The 18,126-nt window shown below is 40.4% G+C and overlaps 1 protein-coding gene across 1 annotated transcript in view; it reads right to left on the bottom strand.

Annotated features, from left to right (window-relative positions):
• Window positions 1-1,928: 1,928 nt before the first annotated feature.
• The window catches only part of TGM4 (transglutaminase 4), a 30,066-nt gene continuing 13,868 nt past the window's right edge, over window positions 1,929-18,126 (bottom strand). The window contains exons 4-14 of the mRNA XM_061587205.1: window positions 17,663-17,792; window positions 15,926-16,044; window positions 14,126-14,233; window positions 13,126-13,300; window positions 12,843-12,981; window positions 11,137-11,240; window positions 8,417-8,668; window positions 7,608-7,910; window positions 6,436-6,605; window positions 5,253-5,389; window positions 1,929-3,956 (exon numbers count right to left, since the gene is read on the bottom strand). Coding sequence (XP_061443189.1) covers window positions 3,815-3,956; window positions 5,253-5,389; window positions 6,436-6,605; window positions 7,608-7,910; window positions 8,417-8,668; window positions 11,137-11,240; window positions 12,843-12,981; window positions 13,126-13,300; window positions 14,126-14,233; window positions 15,926-16,044; window positions 17,663-17,792 — 1,779 coding nt within the window. The 3' untranslated portion in view covers window positions 1,929-3,814. The remainder of the gene's footprint in view (window positions 3,957-5,252; window positions 5,390-6,435; window positions 6,606-7,607; window positions 7,911-8,416; window positions 8,669-11,136; window positions 11,241-12,842; window positions 12,982-13,125; window positions 13,301-14,125; window positions 14,234-15,925; window positions 16,045-17,662; window positions 17,793-18,126) is intronic.

The following is an 18,126-nucleotide window of genomic DNA, read 5'->3' as shown; positions in this document are numbered from 1 at the left end:
TCAGCTCTGGAATTGTAACTCCCAGTTTTATTTCCCATCTTGCTCTGACAACCAAGTCCCTTTTACCTAGGCCCATCAATAATTTGTAATTTTTTGCCCAGAGGTCATTGTAATTTCCCATGTTGTCATATTCCTTACCATATTCATATGCCCCAGAACAGCCAGTAGAAGCTTCCTTAACTAAATATATTGAAACCATGTGGTGCCCAGCCTCCTGCTTTTTGAGCTATCTTGTTCCGTGTTAACATCCTTCCATTATCTATGTAAATCCCTTCATTTCAGTACCCCTTTCTTTTCCCAGTGTGCAAAATCTGATTGCTGATTTCCCTGTAAAGCATTGAATGTTTTTAAAATGAATGCTAAGGTGGAAAATGCTGGGCCTGATTTCAGTTTATATTAATGTTAAGATGTTCTAGTTGATACAAAAACTATTTTTTCTCTTGAGCAATTGAAAGATTTGTCCAACTTAATTGTGTTGCCTCATAGTATTTCAGTGAATGTGGTACAGGTACCATTTGTACAGATGCCTGCATAATATAAATAGCCACTATGGGGCACTTGTCCTGCCATATAAAATCATTCAGAATCTTCTGCCCCCTTCAGTTCCTGTGAATGCACTGATAAAGGTAAGGAGAGTAACAAAAATAGAAATCTTGGTAATCTTGTCATCTTAATTGAATTTATTCGGGCTGTCCAAGATAAATTCAGCTTTTTCCACCTGCTCAGGTCTGCTTTTATATTTTGAATCAATGACTCATAATTAATTCTCCTCACATTATTTAACATCCTCCACTAATTTAACTCCCAAGTTTTTAACTGGTTTAATAGACATAACATTGTTTATTTAATTAATTACTTGCCTCACACTTAGTGGTCTCTAGGCAACTTACATTTTAAAAACATACAATATACAAAATTTAAAACTCAAAAAGGACTAAGACAGCATACCAAAGGCATGAGTGAAAAATAAGGTCTTTGCCTGATGCCTGTAGATGGATAAAGAAGGTGCCAAGTGTGCTTCCCTGGTCAATTATGATTTAGTTATTTTACAAGGGAATCCTTATTGAGATTACCTCTGTTTTTTGCTTGTTTATTTTCTACCCTGATGTCCCAAATGTGTCTAGTAATTCAAACACACGATGTAAAGTTGCTTGGGGTTTACCACTGATAAGATTATATTGTCAGCATATAAAGAGATCTTAATTTGCCTTGTTTTTATTGCCCTTTTCTAACACTTTTCCAACTCTACAATTTCCTTTTTGAGGTAAGGCAACCAGAAATGTATGCAGTATTCCAAATGAGGCTGCACTATTGATTTATACAACGGTATAACGTTATCAGCAGTTTTATTTTCAATACCTTTCCTAATGATCCCTAGCATGGAATTTGCCTTTTTCGCAGCTGCCACACACTGAGTCTACATCTTAATCGAACCATCCACTATGAACCCAAGGTCTTGTTCCTGGTCAGTCACTGCCAGTTCAGACTCCATGAGTGTATATGTGAAATTAAGTTTTTTTGTTCCGATATGCATAACTTTAAACTTGTTTACATTCAATTTCATTTGCCATTTTACCGCCCATTCACTCCCCGTGTGTCTGACTGTACAGATGACCTCTTGAAGAATGTCAATTAGAAATAAGCAGCCTGTCATTTCACAACATGTAGAACATTTCTAATACTTTTTATTGAATTTAAATATTTTTATGTTGCTGTACGCTGTTCTGATGTTTTGCGAGAGGGCTATATACTTTAATAAAACAAAAATTATATAAACATATAAATACGAGTTCATATTGTCTTGCAATCAAGAAAATATCACATCTTCCACTGAGATGCTTCAGAGCTGTTTTTATTTTATTTTCACTCTTCTGTTCCTATTAAACTTACTATTTATGCTGGAGAAATAGACAATGGGTAGAACACCGTTTGTTAATTATTTTTATTAAAAGTGTTATAAAGAATGTTTAGTACAAAAGCTTACAACAGAAACTAAAAAGACATGGCATGAAACACCATTTTTCGACGTGACTTAATGAATACTTCCAGGTTACTAAGATAAGCTAGGGCTACATGTACTGCATGCTAAAGAATTTCCAAAAATCCATACTTAAAAATGCAGGATTCTGAAACCTGAATACATTACACACAAATGAACATAATTGACTCGGCTTGTGCAAAGCATGGGGAAACATGTCCAGTTGCAAGGGCAATGCACATAAGGCACATAAGGGCCTCCCAAAGAAAGTAATGACTAGTGAGTTAGTTGCATTGCCTGCTCACCTAGCCAAAGGCAGAGGTGGATGAACCTGTGGCGACACAAGATAATAAGCAGGTTAATATAGTATTTGAAGTATGTGTTTTTTAATATATATATTCTTTTGAAAGTGATTATAAGGAAGGTTTAAGGAGAGACAAAACACAAAAAGGATAAAGATAAGCTTGAGCAGCAGTGGAGATTGAGCAGGCCTAGTTTCTACTGGATAAAAACTACTAGTCAAACAAAAGAAGTTTAATGATTTTTGGTTGAAAACAAGCTGCTTGGCTCAGACTGGTAGAGGAAGTGTGTACATGGGGAGGCATTTTCTGTTGGAAGCTGAGTGAGAAGTAGTTGAAGAGGGTTACTTAGAAATTTTAGGAATAGTCTGTTAGTGTACAACATTGTTAGCTAGAAGTAAGTCTCGATGTGGCGTCAATAAATTGTACTGTAATCTCCCAACTCCTTTCCCCTTCTTGTTGATTGATTTGTTTTCTCTTTTTGCTTATATTTGAATTGTGTCTTTGTTACCCTTTATACTCATATTGTGTGGCAGAGATTTATACTGTTGGATCTTTTTTATTATTCAAAAATTACAATAGAATATTCTTTAAAATAGTAAAGACTTGGTTATGAGAGTTTGTTTTTTTAAAAAACTGTGCGTGGAATCCAGTTTGTAAAACTCCTGCACCTAATGCCAAACTATTACTGAAAGCTACTTTAAAAGGTTTACTTACTCAAGGTGGGTAGAGGATGAACACGTCAACTCATTACATAGGAGCAGAGGTGAAGGTGGAAATAAGACTGCTATTCTAACAAAGAAAGAGTCAGTGTGTTTCTAAGTGAGATTGGTAGTCCTGTAAAATGACAAACTATAAAATACCAGTAAATAAACAGATGGGGCCAGCAGTACACTGCAGAATCAAGCCCTTGTTATTTTGTTTAGTTTTAAACTGGATGTTGAAGATGCTGAATTCTGTGCCTAATATCAAACCCAGTGCTCGTGCAGAATTGCAATACACATAGCCATGTAAAGCTGTACAGTACAATGGACCAAATGCTGCGTTATCATATTCTACATGAAGAAAAGCTGTCTGTATACAGCTTTTGTAATACGCTGCATGTATACTGCAGTTAGGCCTACAAAGTAAGAAGATGACAGAATTAGCAGCTGTCAGTGCCACCATTATGTCACCAGAAGGAGCGAGAAGTTGTGAGTATTGTTGGCATTACACAAAGCCCAAAATTGTACGCAAAAGGAAAACAGCCATCTACACTATATCCACTTCAGATTTTACAAATCACGCTCCTAGTCATCATAAGCTGTTAAATCTCTGCACATGCAAGAACAGATCTGAATAATCTCTATTAAATTCTCATTAGCTTGAATCAAAAAAGTTATGCCCTTAAGCCAAACTCTCTTAGTATCACATTTCTGTCTTTCACTCTCTGTCTCTTGTATCATTGGGCCCATAATCAAGGTTGCAAGCAGTGTCAACAAGGCTCACTCATAGTACACACCTTACCGACACCACCTGACAGCATTTGGAAATGCCTCTACTCAGTGATTGAAATAATCTTTTCCACAGTTATTCCTTTTATCTGAGTGGAGTTCAGTTTGGCCACTATCTTCTTTAGCCCAGTCTTCCTTGGTGCACACACTATTTTGGATTTAAAGATTCCACCAGGTGCTATGTCCCTATGAAAAAGAAAAATATAATACAAAGAGTCATATTGCTATATATAATAGCTCTTCACGTACTAGATACCTTGGGGAGTGTATCCACAATAAAAAAACCCATGTGAAAGAACTCCTGCACAAGTAGGCTTCCCCTTTCACTACAAGTGAGGGGGCTTCTCTGCCTGCTGCATGCCCAAAGCATGGCCTACATTGGACTTCTCCTTGAATCAAAATGAAGAGGAAAGTCACTGCAAAGGGCTCCATGTATGTACTGGAGTTGCTGTGCCCATAAGGAGACAGTGGACCTAGTGGCCATAGTATGGGCAAAACTGACTCTGGATCAGGTCAATACATGTTTTCCTTTGGGCTATATTTCATGCCATCTTTGCTAGCTATATAGCAAAGACGCAACAAAACGATACCCGCAACATAGCGTGGATAGGTGGAGATGAATTGTGTGAGATCTTTGTAAATATGCAGAACTGTCAAACTGGTGTATTATAAAGTCAAGATGGGACAGATTATTTGTGTGTGTGTGCATGTGGGTGTGAATGCAAGTGCAAGAGAACAGGTTTCTGTGTGGACAGACTCCCCTCTTGGTTCAGATCTATCATGCGCTTTAAAGTCCTACAGGGCTTGGGAATGGGTATCTAAAGGAAGGCGTTACTGTGTACTGCAGTCATTTTTGGAGGCTTAACTCCGAGTGCCACGCCTTCACCAGCTGGAATGAGGCAGCTGTGACTGGGAAAGAGTACCTTCTTGGTTATGGGGTTGAATCTGGGGAACTCTTTCCCTAGGAAGACTCACCTGGGGTTGGCTCCGATCTCTTTTTCGTGCTAAGCAAAGGCCTTTTTATTTTACCGAGGTTTTTAAGTTTTGCTGCTTTTTTACTTCCTGTTTTACTGTTTATTTTGCTGTACTGGTGTTTTTGATGTTATTGTTATTTTGTTAACTGTCCTTGAAATATTCAAAATGAAGGGCTGTATACAACTCAATAAACAAATAAACAGCAGTCTCACTACTCTTGGAGAAATGCTGCCAAGCTAGCTAGCCTGTGGTCTCGTCCAACATGGCAGTTCTTATGTTCCTGCGTTACTGCAATGAAAGGGAAAAAAGAACTCTTACAATCTGATCTAGGAAAATAGTTATGGCTCAGAGAGGATGTATATGGATGGTGTGACTGTGAAGCTCTAGGTTCAATCTCTCAGTTAAGATCTTGAGTCAGAATTCTGAGAAAGCTGTGCCAGAAAGACAGTGCCAGTTATACAGCGGGCAACACTCTAAGGCAGCCCCTTTCAGCCACATTCACCTTACCCTTGATCAAATGTTTCCATTGTAAAGATGCCTAGTCCTTCTACATGCAGTTTGCAGTTTTCCAAGGGAATGGATAGTGTATTCTTGAAAATAAATGCACAGGTAAAATCTTCATTAACCTTTGCAGTTTCTGACATCTGTAAAACAAAGATCAGAGAAGAACACATTCAGTTAAAGACAGGAAACAGAAAATGTATGCAAACCTTGTTAATACTAATACAGCAAGCAAAATATAACTGTAGTTTTCATCATCCATGGACACATGCTGAAGGCGCAAAAGTGCGGGAGGAGGAGTTAAAACAATACTTTTATTCCTCTCCCCACCCCCCAATGCCCTCCTAGACTGCTGGATAAGTATTGCAAACATATAGTTTTTGTTTTGACAATGTGCAGATGAAAGATCTGCTGTGGGAGTTCCACTGGCCAGTGGGGGTGGTGGTGAAACACATGACCTGCCCCTTGCTTGCCTACACCCTAGCAAGAGTCCTCTACTGACCTGTTCAGGGGCTTAGATTGATTGTGTACACTGAGCCAGCATCACCTGAAAAATAACACTTGGAGACTGAAGTTTGGCCTCAGTGTTATCTGCTATTGCACACTTCCTCAGAGCCCAATTTCTGCCTTCACCCTACAGTTGGGTGTGCTAGAGGGTGGGATGAGCAGAGCCCTAAGTTTCCACTGTTTTTACCTACTATGGATCTAAGTTAGCAAGCAAATCTTTATTGCAGGCCTTGGGCCATTGCAACATACATGCAAAATTAAAACACAAATACAACAATAACAACAAGATTAAAATTTACAGTACGGAATAAGACCCAGTTAAGACTCTAAAACCAATAAGCTTTAGATAATCTATAGTCCCAGATTAGTTAAGTGTTTAACCCTCAGATTTTGAGCAGCGAAGGCAAATCGGGCCACATAATAAGAAATCCAGTAATCATTATCTCCTAAAAGAATGAAATAAAATGATAATCAGAACCAGGACCTTGACGATTGATAAAAGTATTAAGAAACACTACCTACTAACCCGCATATAATTCCGTGGAGCACCTTTTCTGTTTCTAGAGTTCTTCTCTAATTACCTGTTTATTTTATTCTTATTTCCAGCTCATCTACTCTCTGGTTTTGTATATACCAACTGCCACCATAACTCGCCCGGAGCTGATATTATTTAACTTCTTACCTCCACTTTGAGAGGTGGGTACTGAAAGGTGAAAGTCAGCTCTTCTGTGAGCTGCTCATTGGTTTCTTGAACCTCAGCAATAACATTGACTTTGACCTGAAGCTCATCCTCTGTTGACGTCAGCGCTTTTATGTAAGCATCGGCTGCTATTTTCAGAGGGATCTGAATAACTGCACCAACAGAAAGATGAGACAGCTAGAGAGAGAAACACTGCACACAAGAAGGAAGCAGGGCGCCTTGTTGCAAATGGAGGGTGTTTGGGTTGTGGTAATGGGAGATGTCGGGGAAGCCGGGGACTGTAAAGAAGAAAGCACAGAGTGCTATTCAACTAAATAAAAGCACTAGTGCAGGGATTAGTGTTAGTGCAACAGGGCTTCCCCTCCGTCTCCTCCCCCCCCCAAGCACCTTGTCCTATCCCCAAATCTGCTTAGGGGGTCAGGAGAACCTCCAGAACAAATCTAGGGGGTGTGCAGGGGGAGGAGCGGGGGAGAACATAGCATTGCTCAAGGAGAAAACCATGTGGTGATAGAATGTTTGCATTAGCGCTACATTGAATACAATCCATCATGGACGTGTACTCGTTCCTTCTTGGATCAAAATTCTCAGACTAGGGAAGAAGGACATGCTGACATCTGCTCCTCTCACTTATCCTCTGTCTCTCACTTCCAACTGGAAAACATTACAAATAAATCAGAGTGTGTGTGTGTGTGTGTGTGTGTGTGTGTGTGTGTGTGTGTGAGAGAGAGAGAGAGAGAGAGAGAGAGAGAGGAGAGGGAGAGAGGGAGGGAGGGAGAGAGGGAGAGAGGGAGAGAGGGAGAGAGGGAGGGAGGGAGGGAGGGAGGGAGAGAGGGAGAGAGGGAGAGAGGGAGAGAGGGAGGGAGGGAGGGAGGGAGGGAGGGAGAGAGAGAGAGAGAGAGAGAGAGAGAGAGAGAGGGAGGGAGGGAGGGAGAGAGGGAGAGAGGGAGAGAGGGAGAGAGGGAGGGAGAGGGAGGGAGGGAGGAATGTATTGATACTCCTCTTGATACCCTGATACATAATTCAAAAAGATGTGTTTCTAAAAGAGGGAGGCTTTCTGGGACAAAGTATAAGGTCCTCCTCCTCTAGAGACATGGGCAGCCATCATCACAACGAAAAGCATGTGGTATCTCACAGCTGGGTTTTGGTAGACTCACCTGGCTTGCCTTCTGTTTGGACAGTTTGCTTGATGGTTGCAAGGCTGGCCTCTACTTTCCCAGTGTATGATTCCAATTGGCAAGCGGCCACAAAGCTGACTGTCCATGCACCCACAGAGTCATTATTTATAATAAGATTCCTGTCAATCGGCTGTCCTGGCCACAATGTTTTTTCCCCTTCCATTCCAAGTTTCAGGTCAGCCTTGAGGGGTTCAGGGGGAGGTGTTACTTCACAGAATCCCAGATTTGTAGACTGCAAATAGGAGCAAGCAGTTTCCACAGACTTTCTTTCCTCAGGAGTACCTGAAAGAAACAGGAAAATGGGAAACAATGGAGCCCAGCATCATTAGAAACATTATCAATTGTCAGCTGAAGGGTCGGAGCAAACATATTCATTGCTTTTATTTTGATTAAATATAAAGCACATGGCTGGCCATGCTTTCCCTCCCAGGATTAAGAAATGCCAGTCAAATCTCTATCCAAAGGGTTTGATGAATATGTAAAATTTGAGACTAAGGGTCATTCATCCAAACACTACCTGTCAGTTAATCTGGGTTTGCCACCCTGTACATTTGACAGAAACCTGGCTTTCTGATTAGTATAGCTGTATGTTATATGATTTTCCAAACATGTTTGTCTCATTCATCCATTAAATTTTAGGTGTACACTTTAAAAATCTGAAGTTTTTGTTTTGTCTTTACCCATTTAAGGCAATAAAAGTCACCCAAGAAGACTCCATACAAAAGACATAAATTACTAGTGTGGAAAATGATTATTTCTCCTCTGACAGAAAACAGTATATTGGTCACCTTCTGGAAATTTGTACTGAGCTGTGATGTCTTCACGAATGTCCTTTCCAACAGCTTTGGTGCTGATACTCTGTCCTATCACTTTGGTTTCTTCACGCAGTTTGACATATTTTTGTGTGCCATTTTCAGTCTTTACTTGCCAAAAGACTCTGTCTGCATTCACTTCAGCAAACACAAACTTGGAGTCGAAGGGAAGATAGACTTCTCCCTTTCTGATTGCATTTACTGGAGTAGGGCCACACTGGAAAATCCCTGGAGGGAAGATTGAATGTGAATTGGTGTTCTGCTCGTATTCAGAGCCCATTGGCCCCATCACATGGTGTCTATATGTCTACCCAGAATTTAGTGGCATATAAATATTAGCAATAAATAAACTAAAATTCTAGTCCCTAGTGTGCTATGTTTTCAGTTGCCCTTCACTTTCATTTTCATTTTTGCTTGACCAGAAATATACTTGGAATAGATATTTTTTTACGGAACTTGTGATATGATCAAGGATTATATTTGGTCTCAGTGTCATGGACAATACAGGCATTAGAATGTGTTGCAGGGGGCAGAAAACATGCCATGTTTTCACTGATATAATGACCAAGCAAAACTGCTACATTTGTTGGGTAGCATAGCAGTATATACTATAGGGATGTGCATTTGATTTTGACATTTCCAAAATCCTGAGCTGAATTGGGCCGCTTTGGAGAGTTTCAGGAGTCTTCCAAATGGAATCAAGTGTACTTTGAGGTGTTCCAAACAGAATAAGGCTGATCCCAAAACTTCAGGGCTGCCTCGCAACTGTAGAGGTCCCAAAGAACTCTGGCCACCTGTTTCTCCCCATATAATGAAAACACCACAGGGAGGGGTAAAAAACGTGTGTTTAGGTTTGTGCTTGATAGCTCTAACTTCCAACCAGGAAATAACCTTACTAGGGCTTTCCTTTTGTACTTCCAATCCAATCGCAGTGCTGTTGAAAGGGACACAGAAAGAACTCAAGCTATCAGTTGGCATCAATTCAGAAGAAAACAGCAAGAAAACAAAAAAAAGTTTTTCGTCAACAAACTCCTCAACCTCTGTGTATATCCTTCTAAAAATTGTGCAAGTTACTTATCTAGAGGCATCTCTACAATACATGCTATTTTTATACAAATCACCCCCCAAAAAACACAAGCAGATCACTTTACCCCAAAACTTTAAAGTCTCCCTTTGCACACACACAAACTCTGCACCTATCTATCTGAAATTTGGCAGGCTTCAACCTCTCAGAAGTTATACATGCCTGCAAATTTCAGCCAATTCTGCAAAGAAAGAAAAAAAATAGGCATTTGCTTTGCAACCCCCATCAAATCTTAACGTTTCTAGCCCAAAAATGAACAACAAATAAATGGACAAGAAAATCTCTTTGCACAACTCCCATCTATTCAGAGGTGGCTACTATGTCTGCAAATTTTATCTGTTTCTGTCAAAAGGAATAAAATTACAGCTATTTGTTAATATCACCATTATATTCAATGGAGTAATACAAATTCTAGGATTTTTGAAAGTAAGGTGAAGCTTCTGAGATGAAGTGGGTCATGCCAAAGGAGATCTGGGTTGAAGTTACCTACTTTTCAAGGCACTAAAGTGGATTCCAAATTTAACCTTGTCTTCTGGTAACACCCCTATTGTGCCCTTTGATGACTACTACTAGAAATTATGTTGACACTATGAAGTATCCTGTACAAGGTCAGTATATGACTTATTTTACAGGGGATATTAATGTTATCCCCTTTCCCACACTTGCCTTTCACTCTTTCCCTTTCTTTATCTCCTGACATTTGGTTTCAATCGAAACTGCTACCTCCCCTTACTCTGCCAATTGAAAGAGCTGATAAATAATCCCACACCTATTTTGCATGTTCGCTTCTGTAGTTATAGTTGCAATTCCCAGCCCAATATAAGCTGTCTGGAATATTGTACAGTCTCTATAGAAACAGGTAGCATATAGAGGCTAACATTAGCAGCAGGAAAAGATTCCCAAAGCCCTGCTTAGTATGCTGTATAAACTGGACACAATGACATTAAGGCCTGACCTATATGGGATCTTATCATACTGCTGTTTGACTTGTTTAACTTTAAAAGTGGGGATGGTACATGGATTCTCTGGGATACTGGACAACATTTCTTTGAGGACTCCTTCATGTTGGCCCTGCCTCATTCATTGTTTACTCTAGTGGATATGAGTATAATTACAATATGAGTTAGCACTCTGAATGAGTACCATCAGTAACCACAAACTCATGCCTGAAAGTAATTCTAATACTTCAGGACTTTATTTCCTGATAATCTCAACTTACTTTTTTTTAAGGTGTTGCTAACCTTTGTTGTGGACAGCACCTGCTGAATTATCAGAAATGAAACAGAACTTGAAAAGACTTCTGTATCCTGTAAAATCCCTTATAATCCACAGTTATTTGTTCTTCACTCACTGCTTCTGCTAATTTGTGAAATTAAGACTGAATAGTATTTATTTCAGTTATTTATATCCTTCCTTCTAGGATGCTAATCTATACCAAAAAAACCCATACAAATCCATTAAAAGGCATAAACTATTTTCAGTATAACATTTGTGTTTCTGTGGCACAGAATGTGAAATCAATTGTGAATGGATTAATTTAACCAAGTTTTAATGTTTACCAAATTTAAACTTTTATTTTGCTTGTGCTTACATGCCTTCTCTGAAGTCTTACCTTGGCTCTTTTCCTGAGGTGTGGCATCGATCACCTGCCAGCCATCAAAGCCCTTCGGTAAGTCCCGCCTTTTCATCCAGACTTCATTCCACACATGGAAGTTCCTGTGTTTAGTTAGGTTTCAGAATTAAAACAAAAATTATTATGAGCTGCAGTTTCATGAGCTAGAACTAATATGTATTAGAATTAGACTGAATAGGAAGGCAAAAACAGTAAATGGTCTTTTGATTTAACTGAATTCTTAATGTAATCTGCGGATGATGCTAAATGATGAATTTATGGACATACAAATATATGAAATGAAGCCAGGGAGAACCTCTGTCTCTTGGGCTGAATGCAACCTTCCAGACTTCTTGATGTGGCCCTTCGGATTTTCTCTAGGCCATACTGTTTCGCACCCCCTTTGAGTGTTTTTGCCTTGCTGGAATGTGTCCTTGAGCTGTTTCTAGTTCACCACATTTCTGCATCAGTTTACAAAATTAACTTTTTAGAATGTCCTCACAAAAATTCATCAGCATCTTAGGGTGCATTTCTCCTTATATATATTGGTATGCAATTTTGCCTAATGCACACATGTTTGCAAGCCAATTTTTCACTACATTGCACTCTTGTATGTTATTTTCACTAATATATACATTTTATGCATACTTTTGCCTAATATATGCATTTTGAACACACTTTTTGTTTTGGTAACCACATCACAATATTCAGAGAAGTACTAATTTCAAAAGATACTGCATTTTGAATGTTGTTTCTGGAAATGCAGATTGGCTAAGTTTGGATTTGCATTAAAATACAAACCAAGTGGAATTTGTTCCCCATTTTATCTGCCACACCCACTTTGGGCTATGGCCCTACTCGTTACTGGCACATGGCCCCCAGAAAGTTGCCAATGAAGGAATGCCACCTTGGCTGAAAAAGGTTTCCCACTCCTGATCTAGGCCATCTGGCTGCAGAAGATATGTGCTCCTCTAAGCAATTCTGAGAGAGATAAGCTGGCCTCTTCAGAATATACAGAGAGAAAATGGGAGGGGCACAAAGAAAGGTCTTTTAACAGTTCCACTCAGGGCAGCTAAGGGAGGCCAACACGTGAAACTGCTCAGGGTGTATCTCTTGAATGTGGTTGCGTCAGGTCTGGAGAATAAAATATATTTGTGCTGTGAAGGGAAATGGCCATACCCTATTTTCTGCTTAGCAGGAGTCTGGTACTGTCCACTTCCACATTGTTTGAAATAATTGCATTTTCAAAATGTCTTCAAGTTTATTGCTGGGATCCAAAAAAAGGCCATGTCTCATTTAAGGCACTCCTCTGGGTGCATGGGAAGGCAGCTGATTTTCCTCCCTGGATGCACTACATCTAGAGCAGCACCAGAGGGTCTCAGTAGTCGCTTTTGCAGGAGCACAACAAACTGAGATAATAAGGGAGGCTCTGGGAAGCCCCAGGGACTCTCAGAATAGAAAGGCAGTGAGCCAGAATGGTGGAACTTTCAAGTTTTGAGCAAAAACGACAATTAAAGTTGGGAGACACAGAAATTTCTAGTTTCGAGTAGATCATGGCTCCATCTGTAAAATAAAAATGGGGGTGGAGAGGATCATATTACACACCAGAAACGTTAGGCTTTCATCCTCCTCCGCTCAACCATTTTTCCATGAGTGGGAATTTCAGAAAGAGGTGGATTAGCTAGTAATCTGTAAGTGATGATTACCAAATTGAGTCTGTTGTTAGGGTCTCCATTTTTTCTCCATTTTCATTCAAGTAAATGTCAACTTTAAGGTTTTCCTCTGTGTCATGAGCTGAAGCAAAATTGGTCACACTTCTGGCTGGCATCCCCAGACTGCGCATGACTGAAATACAGATAAGGATGTCAGCTCTAGGTTGTATTTCCCACCTTCTAGTATTCCGTACAAGGTATGCTGCTTCTTATCATGGAGGTTTCAGTTAGGTAAATTCAAAGAAGAGGTAGGCCACCTCCAAAATGCATGACTTACCAGTGGTAAGCACTCCAGAGAAAACCCAGCACTGACCATACAAAACACTTTTTTTGGTTCTGTAATACTGCTGCAAAATTGGGACACTTCCTGTCCAGGCCAAAGGCGGTGTACCACCTGAATAACGTCCTGACCAGCTTGCGAACAGCACTCCACTGTCATCCGCAGAGTTAACCTAAAAAACAAGAGCAGATAACAAAACTATATAGTGCAAGCTTTGTCCTTACCCTCTGCATTTTGCCAAAAGTTCTGTAGTAGCTGTATCATTGCTAGATTGCCACCTGATGGACTCTTTTCTGACACCCAGCAGAAGCCATGCTGGACTTTCAATCCCCAGAGCAGGAGGCTTTTATTCAAATATACAAGCAATTTGGGATGTTACCATTTTGAGTCTTAAAGGCAAACATCATTCATAACCCGTTTTTGTGTAATGTGACCAAACGCTGTGAGCAACTACAGTGATTGAATGACTTCACATTCTTGGGTCAACATTTACAGATTTACCATCTATGATGTACACTCCTTCACACACACACAGAGTAATTTGGACAACATACTGCACACAAATGGTACTCTACGCAATTGTCCAGGCACTGCAGAACTAAGTTCTGTACTTTTGACAATTACCCCTCCATTCTAGGCCCTTTCCTGCTGCTTACTTCAGAACAGCGCATTACTGGTAGCAGACAACTCGCTAGATACAGAAAGGAAAACCTATTAGGTCAAGTGTGGGGAGCCTTTGGTCCTCCAGATGTTGTTGGATTCCAGCTCCCATCATCCTCAGCTAACATTGCCAATGGTCAGGGATAATGAGAGGTGGAGTCCAGGAGCATCTGGAGGGCCACAATTTCCCTCTTTATTATGTTATGGCCCCGATACGTGTTCAGGGCATGGTCTGAAGGTATAATATACTGAAGCCATGTAGGGCTGGGTTTGGTCAGATTTCTTGTCCTAACTAAAAGAATCCAACCTGTGTTAAAACATTTATTTAAGGACATACCAACGCTGACATGGCCCTGGAGATGATCACAGGATCTTGTTTAGCCTTTGGCTTGAGTTGGCTCTTGTCCAGAAGGTACATGCAGCAATCCAAAACATCTTCCTCAAACTGTTTTGAGGCAGAAAGCAAAGTCTTATGTTCAAGTTGCTCATTGCTGAAAAATGCCCTTTAATTAACCCGTAAATTAATGCATAAAGCTGCTGTTGAGATTTAAATACTTCAGATGAAATACTTCAAATGAATTTGATGCTTGTGAAATGTGTTCTGTTGACATGCACAAGGGGGGAGGGGGAAATTGCCTGGGATCATTGTTGCCGCTCAGCAGGGAACAATATTTAATCACTATACATAAAAATCTCTAAGGCCAATGCTGATAGCTACAGAAAACATTTTATGCACACAGCAACATTTCTCAATGCATTAACGGGTTCTTTCACAATGCATAAAACATAGCAGTACATCACACTAATTCAGTCTCTGAGGCTAAAACGCCCATCCAGAATTGTCAGCTGTATGTCAGCATGCTACTGCCCCCTATTGGTAGAAATAAAATCTGCTTAAAAGTAGATTTTCTTTTCATGTCATGGTGTTGTATAGGTGGGGTACTAAAGGAAGAGACCAGAGTCAGAGGCCAAAGCTTATTGTTTACCCACAGCATGTCCGCTACTGTTTACATTACTGTGCTGACAACAATGCTGAAGCAAAATTTCTCTGGGCTGGGTACAAACTTGTATCATGCTCAGGGGCCATGGAATTGTGACCAAATGTTGGAAGGAAAAACAAAAAACTGGGTGTGGTGTGGAATGAAATGTCATGAAAGAAGGTGTGTCTGTGTGTCTGCAACCCTGAACAGGAGCACTCCAGACTGCAATTTTTTGTTGCGGGTCCCACTTGTTACCTCTAATAGCTGTTTGAGTGCCAAAAGCAAATGGAGCCACCCAAAAATAAGGTACTGACTTGAGGTACTCCCTAGGTACAAAGAAGTATAGAAGGTTGTAAATCATTTTTAAAACATGCCCCAAAAGAGCCAACAAGTACATGTGAGCTTCCAGGAGTTATAGAATGGAGATGGCATTACCCTGTTCAAGCCCCATAATATATAGTGTCCTGGAGGGGGAATTAGGGTTGAGAGGATGTATACCATGAGGTTCTTTTTAAAACCCTCTTCTCCCTGCACTATACAGGGATATTTCAAGAGGAAGAAAAATAAAAGGGAATCTTTGCTCACTCTCCAGATCCTACCCTGTATAATTATAAACTGTAGTTCTCAGTTTCAGAATTGGCATCCTCACCCCTGAGCACTAAAGGAACATTGGAAACTGCCTAATATCAGCTCAGACTATGTGCCCATCTAGCTCACTATTATTTATTCTGATTGATAATGACTCTCCAAGGTTTCAGGCAAACATCTATCAGCTCTGCGTTTTTCCGACTTTCTCCCTTCCTGAGCCTTCTTCCCCTCAAAAGAAAAAGAGAAAAAAAACAAAACCTGATCTGAACAGGATCCCAAGGCTTCTGTTCCTGGTCGCTGGAACCTTGAATAGAAACACTTCACTTAGTGGCTGGGCTTTACTGCAACAGTCACACTTGCAGGTCTCACTTGTTGCTTTTGAGACTGAACTTAGTTGTCCTGTCCCTATCAGATTGGAAGTGAAATGGGGCCACCACAAACAAGTTAGCAGCTTCTGCATATTTAAGGGCACTCCCCAGCAGTTTGAATTTTTTTTAAAAAAAAAATTAACAATCCATTTAACAAATGTGTACTTTTGTCTAGACAGAAAGAAATATGTGATTTTTCACCTGCCCAAAATTCCAAGGTCTTCCACGTATGTTTTTGGTGGATCCAACATAGAGATAGCCAGTGTCATTGAGCACGTACTCAGCTCTTTCTCTATCATCAGGCATGAAAACAGAATCCGCTAAAACAAATACAGGAGTGCATTAATTCTTTTTTTTCAGACTGGGAAAAAAAACCCTTTTAAGGTTGGGCAGACAACATACTTGTTGCTGTCAGACATTAAGAAACTGATGGATACACAAATGAGAAGACTAGTGGACTCAGATCTTGTAAGCAGGTACCAAGTACTCAGATCCCTACCATAATGAAATGGTAGGCTATGTAGTGTTGCACGCCTCCCCAATCTCCGAGTGGTGAGATTTCCGGGGTCCCTGCGCTCCATCCAGGGTTTGGTTTCCTTTGAGAAGAAGGTCAGCAGAGACTGTGGTGTCTTTATGAAATATGGTTTATTTATTTACACACATTCCAACCTGAGCTTAGGATGGAGGGGTTCAAGGCATCAGCAGTCCAATATCCAGCTTTTCCATCTGGGTTGCAGGAGACATCCTAAAGCCATGGTGCAGAGAGATAGCCTCTCTGCCTGCCTCCAGTTCCCAGCCTTTCTCTAGACACAACTCTACACACATTCAAAGCACAAACCTCTGCTAGCCTCCAGAAAGGGGGGGGGCTCTCCTGAAGAGTTTCAATGACAAGAGGGTCTTCCTGGCCCATTCACCAGTTGCTGGGCACCTAATAGGCCCATTAACAACCTGGCCACTCTGTTAGCTTAACAAAAGAAACTCCAGCAGAGCCAGCCCCTCACCCCAAGGCACAGGATTCCAAATTAGAGGCTGGAAGGGGACTCACAGGGATCATCCATTCCAACCCCCAAACTCGCAACAATATTCAAATGTTATAAAAACACCTTAAGTAGCCCCAGTGGCCTGTTTCCCTAAAGGAAACCAAACCCAGCTAAGTGCTGTGACTCTGAAATGTCTCACTCCTTGGGAAAGTGGGGTGGGGGTGAGGGTAAACCTAAGAAGATTGTTGGAGTGGGATGAGGCAGGTTACTGTTCTCCAGAAATGGCTTACACCAGAGTGTAGACAGGCTGTGCACTCTTCAGTTTGACAATGGGTGAATGGGAATGTACACACCAGAAAAGGAAATAAAGATTACTGTTGCCTTTGAAAAGCTTTTCAGAACTACCTCTCTTGGCTGTTGTGCATGCTGAAAACACAACCATTTTGTGGTTGTTTAGCCTGAAGTCCATTTGGTTGTCTAGCAGACAGTAAAACAGGTAGGATTCCCAGTAGCCATTTACTTCTGCCCTTGTGCTGTTCTCCATTACTGGCTCTATTCATTCATAAACGTAGTATTTACACACACACTGTTGGAGCAGAGAAGTTGTTACCAACTAATCTTGAGAGAACTCCAGATAAATGCAAATGATTTATAAATGCAAATCCAGATGATGCAAAGAGCTCAGGCCTTGCTGGCAGGATTTATTTCCGTGTGTCGTTTTCTGTTGAATTGTGTCCCTGCTTATGTTTAAACTGTGTTGCAATAAATATACTGTGGGTAGCAACAAAAGTAAGCGTTTCATAGACTGATCATCTTCCTTCAAAAAATTATACTTCTTGTGGAATCGTTGTAAAACCTGGTTTCATTGTTTTTATGGGGAAAGTAGCTAAGAAAAACATCTCTTTTTTAGTTTACCTTATATAATAGGAATTAAACCTCTTTAGATCACATTAATTACCTTTACACCAAGGGTTGAACAAAATGTAGACAAAATTGTTATCAGTAGTATAACCCTTAGGCCCCGTTTCCACATTCAGAAGGTATTTTCCAATAATTGCATCTGCTGGACTGGTTACAGCTACCAAGCACTAAGAAAAACACAAGATCATCATAGTAGTAAAATGTCACATGTGATAATTAGGTATCCCCATTGCTCTGTTTAAATAAAAATACACCATACTCCAGTTAATGCCCCAAATGTTCCAATACCTTAATGGATAACAATGAACTTCCCAAAAATGTGGTGTTAGCCATGTTAGCAAAGGTTATATTAAACACATTAGCTCAGTTCCAGTTAAAGGGAGAAGAAATGTACTCATCTCTCTGGACCTTTTCCACTGGAGATGCAAAAAGTGGTATGTGGAAGATGGGAGGCCAGAATTCTGCATCGGTTACTTGAGAATAAACAGGTACCATCAAACA

The sequence above is a fragment of the Rhineura floridana genome, chromosome 10, assembly GCF_030035675.1.
Source record: "Rhineura floridana isolate rRhiFlo1 chromosome 10, rRhiFlo1.hap2, whole genome shotgun sequence".
In the NCBI taxonomy this organism is placed as follows: Eukaryota; Metazoa; Chordata; class Lepidosauria; order Squamata; family Rhineuridae; genus Rhineura; species Rhineura floridana.
Note: the sequence above shows the minus strand (reverse complement) of the source record. Positions and strands in the feature narration are given on the sequence as shown.